Below are 10,590 nucleotides of genomic sequence, written 5' to 3' on the forward strand. Positions count from 1 at the left end.
TTTTATTGCAGTTTTAGTCTTACAGTTGTGAGCGACTAGCACAAATGAAAAGCAGGAAGGATTAAGAAGGCAGGACTGCAAGTATCACGTGAGGAATATCTTAGAAATCACTGATTGCAGTATACCCTGAGTACATATTTTCAACATGTGTTTGTAGTCCATTAATTGCCAGTGGTATAGATTCTAGAACTACATTTCTTAGGATGTCATTGTTTTGAAGTTTTATCCAAAATAACCAGTGAAAAGGAAGCATATGAAACTGGAATGCTTTTCTGCCTTGCCTGAGGGAAATTAAAACTTCAGCCACAGAAAGAGGTTTTCAGCAGGTCAGATCCTTATGTTGGTTTCTATTGTACTTCACAAGTCTGGAGTTTTGTGGAACACCCATTGTAAGTATGAGCTTCTCTTCTCCTTTGTCAAATATTAGGCCTCACTTCAGTTTCTCCAAAAGAAGATTTTTCCCTCTTCCCTCCCCATTTAGCACTCTGGTAACATCTGTGCTCAGCAATGATTTTCCGTTGTGGTGTTATCATGAATGTAGGTGGGACACTAGAAGAAGACTTGTGGCTATCTTGTCGTATTTCGTGGAGGGAGGGAACATTATTCCATTGAGAGCTTGAAATGATTCCTAAAATTAGACTAATTTCAGCTATTTTTACAGAGTGACTGGCCAGGAAACTGTGAGGACCAGCTCAAAGAAAAGTCATCAAGTCTAAGAATGTGATTAGACCAATGAAGGAATGAAGCAAATAGAATTTTAGCTCAAGTTTGGTTTTGGGAGTTTTTTTGTTTGTTTGTTTTGTTTTTAAGTAGGGGATGAATTTTTCCTCTTAATACTTGATAACTTTAGTATAAACACCTGACTTTCTTTAGGATCATGAAAAAGTATTCTGGTGTTATTTCCTTCAGATTTTTGCCTGCAGTCCTAATGAAGATTTTCTTTCTCTCTCTCTCTGTGCATGCATGTGTGTGTGTGTGTGTGTGTGTGTGTGTGCAAAACACATATACAAGAAAAGCTGGAGGTTGCAGTTTTGTCATGTGTTTTTCCATAGGCTCATTTGTGACCTTGGATAAATTGCTTGATTATCTCTGTGTCAGCTCTTAGGACAATTCTTCTCTATCTAAGTGTTGTCAGGTTAAGTGTTTAAATATTTGTTGTGTAGGTGTCTGAGAACTAATAGACAGAATTGTTTGAAGAATAACTTTAAATACAACTCCTCTACCTGATAAAATAGACAAGAACAAGATTGGTTTGATGCTTTAGGACATTCTAGCAATTTTAGGTAAATGGTGTATGACTGGTTTTTTTTTTTCTTCTTCTTCTTTTTTGTAGATGTGGTGCTACGTATCCTCAACTAATGAAGACAATTGGCATTCACCCTACCTGTGCTGAAGAAGTTACCAAGTTACATATTACAAAGCGTTCTGGCTTGGATGCAACAGTCACAGGCTGTTGAGGTTAAATACCATCCCTGGAAAGAAGGAAAAAGAGCACAAAATAGAAAAGGGTCATTTTTATTTGAAACCGGTTTAATGGTTGGAGTTCCAGGAATCTTTCTGATTCCCTCTGTATACACCTTTTTTCTCACAACCAGACAAAGAAATTGTCCTCCCATCCTCATAGTTCTAAAATCAATGCGGTTCTACTGTAACACATCTCTCTCTCCCTTTCAAGGTATCTATAATTCTTCTCTTGCTCAGAGCTAAGGATTAATCACTGTTTTATATATATGTATATATTCAAAAAAATGTATCTGAAGCCATTGCCATCTGAGGCCTTCTACAGTTTAAATGGTTGTCATACAAGCTTGTCTGCCAATAGATTTGTCTTGCACTATGTTCATATAGATTCCAGGAATCAGACAGGGCCTCGTTTAGAAGTGCACTGAAGATACCTTCTCTGAAGTACTTGGCTAGTTCATTACTGATCTTAATCTTGGACACTGAGATTTGTACTCACCAACAGAAACAAGTTCCTAGAGTGTGTAACGATAGGTAAGCAGACATCTTTGTTTTTTTTCTTTAAAATGTGCTATATATATAGTTTAATATATAGAATTTAATAGAAAATCAGTTATCACTGAAGCTGTGCAAGCTACTGGATGAATTCCTTGGCAGGGTGGTCCTAACATTATGGTGTGAAGGCTGATAGATTTTTTTTTGTCAGTTCAGAGGCACTAAAGAAAGTGTTTCAGGTTATGGTGAATTCTCTTCCCACTCTGGAAATTGCTAATTCATTTCATTTCAAATTAAATAGACATATCTCACAAATTACTGCTTGAACACCACATGTTAAGGAATAATGAAAAGTAGAATCAAAGCAACAAATATTCCAGCTCGTGCAGTTTTTTCTCTTTGATAGAATGTGGAAATCTGGCTGACAGTGATAACTTTGGTTTGTTTTTAATATTTAGTCACTAATAAGCTGGATGCCACTTTTAAATGGACTGAGATTTGGACTTTAATAAAATATATATTACTGAAGGGAACTGTATTAAAGAATAATTTAGAGAAGAAATGGTCCAGCTCAGATTTTCAGAATATTGGCCAGAGTAACAAAGCATGTTTCTACTGCAAGTTCCTGCTTTTTTTTCCACTAGCCAGAAGGGGGAGATGCTGGTTAATTTGTAACAATAAAAAACAAATAAGAAATCTTACAGTGAAGGTTCTTTTGCAGAACCCTGTTAAATAGGTAGCCTGACAAAGGCAATACCCAAAACAAATTGCTTTGAATTTCAGTCCAAGTTGCAGTTGCCAATATTTTGATAAGCATAGTCACTAAGATTTTGCACCCCTTACACTAGAATAACGCATGCAGGAAAGGGAGAGGTGATCTTTAGGTAAAATGATCTTTTTTTCCCCCCTGTTAATTTATATGAATGTTTCTGCAAGTGAAATCTGGTATTTTCTTAGCTGTCCTGATTATTGCAGTTTGGGAGAATAGTCTCATGATCATGTATACCTTTGCCATATTTTTCTTTGACTCCTGTTTCACTGCTTATTGCAACACAGACAAATGATTGGTCTTATTTCAAGGGTGAAATATTTCTTACCACCAGAATTGTGCCTGTCACGAGAAACTATTTGAGAAAAATTGATTAGATATTAAAAAAGAGATGTAATGGCATTTATCACACACTCATTGATACGAAAATACTCTGTTTTCAATGATTTGTTCTGATTTTAAAAACAAAAAAATCCTTAAGTGCTTTCTCTGCAAAGCATCATGACACTTCTAGTAAAAGAAGGAAGGAGTGATACAGTAGAAGTGCAAGTGGCATTCCCTATGCCTTTTTTCCAGCTCTGAAGTCAACCATACGTTTGTGGATGAAAAGAAATATTTTGAATAGAAGTATAGTTGGAACGCTGCCCAAACATTACTACTACCTTTAGAAGAAGGCTATGAAAATTTTACATCTGCAAGTGAATGTGTGCCTACCTGTGCACTCAGAAAGTTCCTGTCTACTTTAATAGAGGCCTGGGGATATGATACAGCCAAAAACCTACAAGATTTTTCCCAGCTGTTAAAAAAAAAAAAAAAAAAAAAAAAAAAAAGGAAGAAGAAGAAGAAAAAAATAGTAAATTACTTTCTTGAAACTATTTTTGTATATCAAACATTGAGATACTAAGCATTGCAGTCTACAGAGATCTTGATGTGAGAATCACCCCACTTCTGACTAAAATGGAATGTCTATAGCTACGCAAGATTCTGCTCTCCCCACCCCTGCCAAGGGATTCCCTATCACAGTTTCTTTTGCAGCCGTGAATTAAAATACTGGGGTTCAGCCATGTGAAAGTAGCTGCATTGTCCTGTTGGCAATGCATCCAGCAGACTGAATTCTCTTCCATTACCTACAAATCAATGGAAAGATGAGTTTATTAAATTCATTGTAAAGCTGAAAACAATGATTCGGGACAACAAATAGAGAGCTCTTCTGGAAAAGTGTCCTCAATGTATTTGGAGTTTGAAATTAATGCATGTCAGCATTCTCTGAAGTAATATTGTGGAGCAGTTTTTTGTTTTAGAATTGCTATGTGGGCTTAATGAAAATTACTCTTGTCTTGAGTTGCAGCCTAGTTCTGTTCCTTATTTAGTGCAAAATGTTGTTTTGCACCAAAGTAAAACTAAATGTCCATTCACACCTACATAACTATAATGTCAGAACCTGGAGCAAGGCAGAATAACGAAAACTGCTTGTGATTGTGCTTTTTTTCCTGACGGATTCCTTCCGTAACTCTTCAGGGATGGTCTTTAAGATTTTTTTTTTTTTTTTAAGCCTGACTAGTATCAACTGAAATAGCTGATATACATAGCAAATTACTGATGATATGTGAAAGGTAAAAATAATTTTAGTTGGGCTTCTTGGGATGCCAGCTGATGAGGGCTTGTTTGTCAAACCACACCGTGGTGCAGACAGGGCTGAAGATTGCTGGGTCCCTCGTATATATATGATCTCAATATTTATTGTGTTGTGGTATGAATTAATAAAGAATAATTTTTTTCTAGTGAGTGTTTGCATTTCTTTTCATTTTGCAAATAGAGCTTCTGCTTAGAAAAGATTTCATTGTTGATCCTAATGCTATTTCTCTTGGTTGCGGTATGTGTTAAGGAAACCAGAAGTAGTAGCCAGACTGAGACTTGTTAAAACAAAAATGTTAATATCTCTCCCTCTCTGATGCCTAAACTGAATAACCATAAAGATTATTCCAGGTTGGATGACCTTCTCAGCTATTTTAAATTAAGAGAACCCCTACACCTAGGAACTGTGGTTCAAATACTCTCAATTTTTTTACAACTAATGAGGTCTAACAGGTATGTTCACAGTCCATATGTATTGATATGCTTCTTGAAGACTCATCAAGAGGGAACTCCCTTGAAATACAGTGCAGGCAGTGTATTATGTGGGACTTAAACTAATACGTGTTTAGCTCTTCACTTTGGATTTTCAACTAGAAAATACAGTGGAAAAATGCATTACAGCAAAGCCAAATGAAGGCAATGAAACAGCAAAGCAGTGGGTACTGTTAGGTTAAAAAAAAAGTAGAAAAATGAATTAGGAAATTACTAAAAAAACATTGTGTAAAACTCTGAGAAGCTTCTCAGTCAGAAAAGAACTGCATTGTTTGAATTAGTCTAAATTATATTTTGTTTCTGAAGTTCACCTCTTCTGATGAGAAGTTCCCATCAAGTCAGATGATACTGACTGAGCATCTCAAGTAGGCTACTTTAATGCTACCTCAGGATTTGCCCTTGATGTGATTCTGAAAAGGAATATTGACTAGAATGCATTTAAAGGCATTTTTACTTCTGCAGTTTTTATTTTGCTTTAATTTTCTGGAATATTTCACTGTGGTTTCTAACTAATTAGGGAAATAGAATGTGCTACCTATTTGGATTATACCTAATGATAGCTTGTTTCCAATGCTAAGATATTGTCTACAATTAGGTTTTGCCTTTTGCCATTTATGCATGCATTGTGTGTAGTTATATCTGTTGGAAAATGTTTTTACATTGTACATTGTTCCAGATCAGGAGCTAGAAAAGGTATTTCACTTCAGCAAATATATTGCAGTGTGGTGTTTGTTTTTACCAGAATAGCAGTGTTAGCAAAAAGGTGTATATCTAATCAAATTAGTTATACATTATACAGATTTTTGTGCTCAAAGTCTTCTCTTCAGAGACTCATGCCTGTCCAGAAAAGTAGGTAATTTTGTGCCCATATAATTTGCCATGTGTCTAAATCCCAGTGAAATCTATCTAGTCAATGTTAGCCATTAATTTCAGTGGGATGCAAGCATGCATCTCAAGTGCTTTGTTAAAGGGGAGTCAATATAAGCATATGCCAAAATGTCTTTTGGAATTACGGTTGGGGAACAGACTGCAATTATTATTCAAAGCGTAAAAGGTAAAATAGACATCTATGATTAGGCAATGAAATATGCCTTTAATAAGCATAGTGAAGACAGTTTGTTTTGCAATAAGTAAACTTGTATAAAATTCATTGACTTCTTGATTCTTTCAGGTTTGTGTGCTCTCTTTTAAGAGAAGTTTTTTAGTTTTATACACAAAGTTTTCCTGATGTTCTTCCAGTAGAAAGGCTGGTTTTATGTGCATTTATTCTAGTGCCAAACTTGAATTCTACTGGGGAAAAAGGAAACAGAAGAACAGACTTCTTTTTCCTTTTTCCTTTTTCCTTTTTCCTTTTTCCTTTTTCCTTTTTCCTTTTTCCTTTTTCCTTTTTCCTTTTTCCTTTTTCCTTTTTCCTTTTTCCTTTTTCCTTTTTCCTTTTTCCTTTTTCCTTTTTCCTTTTTCCTTTTTCCTTTTTCTCCCAGGGCAACATGCAACAGATTTGGTGTAATTACTCTAGTTGATCTTTTTTTTTTTTTTTTTTTTTTTTTTTTTTAATAGAAGTGGATATTTTTGTCCACTGCATGTCAAAGAGCTAATTATATTTCCGTTGTGGCATTCAAAGTCAATATTGTCAGGTCTTCTTAGTTATAATCCTGTACATTGAATTTTGATAGGCCAGGTGAAATATCCCCTTCAGCACCTTATTGCAATCCTTGTCAATCATCTTGCCATGAGAAACATGCATATTACAAAGGCTTTGGCAACACTGCATCTGATTTCAGTCTTTAATCTTATACGCACCTTAAGAAAACAGCATTCAAGCTACTGACATTCTGTTTGGGACATGAATGGGATCTTGCTTGCTGTGGGAAACGAAAGAAAATGATCTAATCTTAAATGGATATAATGGAATTCCTAGGCTGTCTCAGCATAAAGGTATAATAGTACAGCACAGATCTAGGGAGAACGAAATTAGAATGGTCAAGTGGTGTAAAAATTAAGGAAAAAAATATCTCATCTGAATAAGAAATTGCAGGTGTGTGTCTCTATTCAGCATGTGACTTTAAAATATCTTGTTTTGAGCACTTCTAGGGTTAGGAGAGTGTCTTCCCCACCTCAGCCCCCAGACTTTCTTTGCAGGGAGTGCTGTTCACTAAGGTCCATATCTAAGTGTGACATCCAAGTACTGTGCCTGCCAGGGTTTTTTTGTTTGTTTGTTTCTTATAGACAAGATGTAGCACATCTAAAATCTGCTGGTCCTACTATGGAAAATTAGCATCATCCTTAAGAAGCTGGAATATAAACTAATAAGGCAGGTTTCCAAAATCTGATTGCATCAGTCAGAAGGATACAGTATGAAGAGAAAAGTGGATATTCCCTGGGGGTAGTGTGAAATGGAGACCAGTCTTGTTTGAACAAGGTGCTTTGCATTGTTAGCTAGATAGAGGTATTGGGAGCTGCAGCCTGTCAGAACCAGCATCTCAGGGTGGGGGGATTATTTCGGGTAAAAGGCTCAGCAGTTTGTGGAAGGGTACGTCCAATGTATTAGTACAATAACTTAAGCAAACCCTTTACACACTGTGGAAAATGAACTGTAAAGATACCCTTTCTGTGCGCCCCCCCCCCCCCCCCATTTTCTTCAGAATGTATGAACACCAGGAACAATATTCTTATTTTTCCATCCTTGTTCCCTTTGCCTTGAAGAAACACAGGAATCAGGCTTGTTCTTCCTTGTCTTGGCAGAAAACTGAAAGGCAAGGTCCTTCCTCTTAAATCTTTCACAAGGAGACCTCTTTTTTTCCGAGACTGTGTTAGGAGTTGGAATTAGGTGGGTGTTAACATAACTCAAACAAATCAGAAACAAAAAGGCTATAGATACCTCTCAGCCTTTGTCTATTAGAGTATTGCATAACTCCAGTAAAATAAGGAAACAACTACCTAATATTTCTAAAGTACCAGGGGAAAGAAAACAGTAAAAAATACATGTGTGTGTGTGTGTGTATATATATATATATAGTACATATATAGTATATAGTATGTATATAGTATATATATATATATGTATACACACACACACACAACCGCTTTCCCTTCTTTGCAGGCTACCTGTGAGACAAGGCCCAAATATATTATTCCACCGTGTATTCCTAACAAAACAGAGTTGACGCTGAAAGCATGTTTTATTTTGATTTCTTACAAATGTGTGAATGAGCCATAATGTAGCTGAACAATATTCTATTCAACACTGTGTCAGTGCAACAGGTTACTTAGTAGCTTTTAGCTTTATGCAGGAGATTGAAGGATCTTATATGACGCCTGAGAGTGTCTAACACAATTAGTGATGCACAGGAATCTTGGCTATTTAGTGAAACGCTTCTGTTCAGCAGAGACAAAGGTCTGAGCTTTGGCATTTTTATTTAGTCATGATAATCTTCCTTTTTTGTGCTTCTCTCAAAGGATGAAGAGGAAGCGCATTAATTTTCAACTTCACACAAAGGCAAGTTGTATAAACACAGCTGAAAACATCAGGAAATCCAGACATTTTCCTTAGAGAAAATGAGTGAACTGATGTTCTGCTGGCAGGAGACTGCTAAATAATCGGGAAGATGTTGTTGGGCACAGTGGTGCAGGCACAGCAGTTCAGGCAGCAGGGTGTGCGTACTCTGATAGGGCTGTTCTTCAGCTCACTTGAGTGAATGATTCCACTAATGTAGAAAACAGATTATTAGGCACATAACAGGAAGCAATTTTAAAGTGTACAAGCTGCTTTGGAAACTTAAGAAACCTTTCTGATAGTCAAAGATTTTTTTTTCTTAACTATTTAATTTACACTAGACTTGTATCCAATTAAATCATGAAAGACCTTTTGATTTTTTGCCTCTTTGAGTTCTCATTAGGTTTATTTCATAGACATATTTCAAACACAGGAAAAATAAGGAGAATTCCCTTGACACTTCGGACTTTGTTTACATTGATTCCTGGTCTTGTTCCTTCTACATATATCCAGGATGCCTTCAAGTTTTAGGTGAGGACTTTGGTCCTGTCCTTAATCAAGAATTTAATTGAGTTCCTCCTTGCTCTTTGATTTTTCTTCCCTGTTGTTTTTCTGTAGGATGCTCTTTCAATCTTACTTCAGTTACATTTGGCCATATTGAAGTGTTAATCTGAATTCTCTGTGGATGGGATAAGAGTTCAATGTATTCTTAACAGAGCGTTTCAGCATTCTCTGCTTGCTTCTTCCTTTTAGTTCCCTCATGCACTTACTCTTCTACCAAATTCTTGAAACAGTCACTTTGAAAATCTGGAAATGTCACAGCTCAGGAGGAGCCAGTTCAAAACAAGTCCTGTCCTGACTGGAGCCTATTCCCCAGCAAAGCCCAAGGGATCAACCATTGTGAGTGTCTACATGGGGACCTTCTGGAGGGCATCGTCTTTCCTTAATGACAAAATATGTCAAGTTCACAAGTTGCGGCAACAGGCACCTCACGATTTTCCTGATGGTAGCAGAGTGGAGCATCTGATGAAATCTGCATATGAAATGCAAGGCCACCTTCTCCTCTGTCACTGCAGTTACTGCAAGCTCTACTTTTGTGTCCAGCAGCAAATTCTTGAATGACAGACAGCTATCATGGCCTGTGATGGCATTGTCCATGTGTGGGGCTACCTTGTTGTCTTGCTCTCTGGTTCTGGAAGTTCTTCTATTATTTTTCCAGTTCACAAGTTGGGTGAACACTTACTTTAAGCTGTGGAATTGATGCCTAACAACAGCAGAGGGGGTGCTCACTTGGATCTGCATTATTGATTGAAGCACTCTCTGTCACTGTACTTCAGTGAGGTGTAGCCAAGAACAACAAGATAAAAATTAATATAAGTGACGGGGGAGTTTCTCAGACTGTGCTGGTGCACATTAGCCTGGCTGAAGAGAAAAAGAAGCTGATACTTGAGTCTTTTGAGCTGTGAAGGGTCTGGTCAGTCCTTGAAGGGGAAGCACATGAATGGCCAAGTTGTCATCGCATTTTATTTTTCCTCCAACTTTGACTAATGGTGCATTTCCTCTGGCCTCCCACGAGCCGTCCGTGGCTGACTTGCTTTGTCACTCTTCACGTCTAGTCGCTGCCTTTACTGTCCACCCTGTTCCCATGGCAGGAACCCAGTGTCCTCTAAAAAAACGCACAGGCACAAAACATCTGTCATTCTTCCCACTCCTCTTTCAAGCACCCACTTCCCATATTGTGTGGCCTTGCAGGCTGAAAGCAGCCTGCCTCCCCTCTGCATGCCTGGAGTACATGCCAAGCCTCTCTGCTTGATAAGGGAGCTCCCGACTTTCTGCCTGTAAAAATACTAATGGGCATCTCCCCATTGATAACAGGCTCTCCCTTTTTATTCTGTTTGTGGGGTGATAAGTTGTCTGGATCAACAAGGAATTGTCCCTGTTGCTTCTTTGCAGCCAAAGTTATGAGGGTCAAATTAGGTGCAAGTTGTGAAATTAATCACTGCAAGAACAAATAATTGTAGTGCCTGTGCCCTTTGGACAAAAAAAAAAAAAAAAAAAAAAAAAAAAAAAAACAGAAGGAAGAGGAGGAGTGAATGACAGGCAATGCCTTTCTGGATGTTGAACCAACGCTGCTGGCTCTGCTGGATTTGATTTCCAGCACCTGTGATCCATGCCACTCAGAGGAAGGCAGTTCTTCAGTATCGTTTGGGAGTTCAATTAATCCATGCAAAAGGTGGTGTACCAT

At 37.4% G+C, this 10,590-nt stretch overlaps 1 protein-coding gene across 3 annotated transcripts in view; it reads left to right on the plus strand.

The window, feature by feature from the left end:
• The window catches only part of TXNRD2 (thioredoxin reductase 2), a 38,054-nt gene extending 33,548 nt beyond the window's left edge, over nucleotides 1-4,506 (plus strand). The window contains exons 17-18 of one of the 3 annotated variants that reach the window (XR_009960215.1): nucleotides 1,334-1,995; nucleotides 3,302-4,506. Coding sequence is in view for 1 of the 3 variants with exons in the window: in XM_062590580.1 (XP_062446564.1) it covers nucleotides 1,334-1,457 (124 nt within the window). In the remaining 2 variants the exon portion in view is untranslated. Of the gene's footprint in view, nucleotides 1-1,333 lie in introns of all 3 variants that reach the window. The other 2 variants (XR_009960216.1, XM_062590580.1) reach the window with 2 other exon arrangements.
• Nucleotides 4,507-10,590: the final 6,084 nt, after the last annotated feature.

The sequence above is a fragment of the Rhea pennata genome, chromosome 17 (assembly GCF_028389875.1).
Source record: "Rhea pennata isolate bPtePen1 chromosome 17, bPtePen1.pri, whole genome shotgun sequence".
NCBI lineage: Eukaryota > Metazoa > Chordata > Aves > Rheiformes > Rheidae > Rhea > Rhea pennata.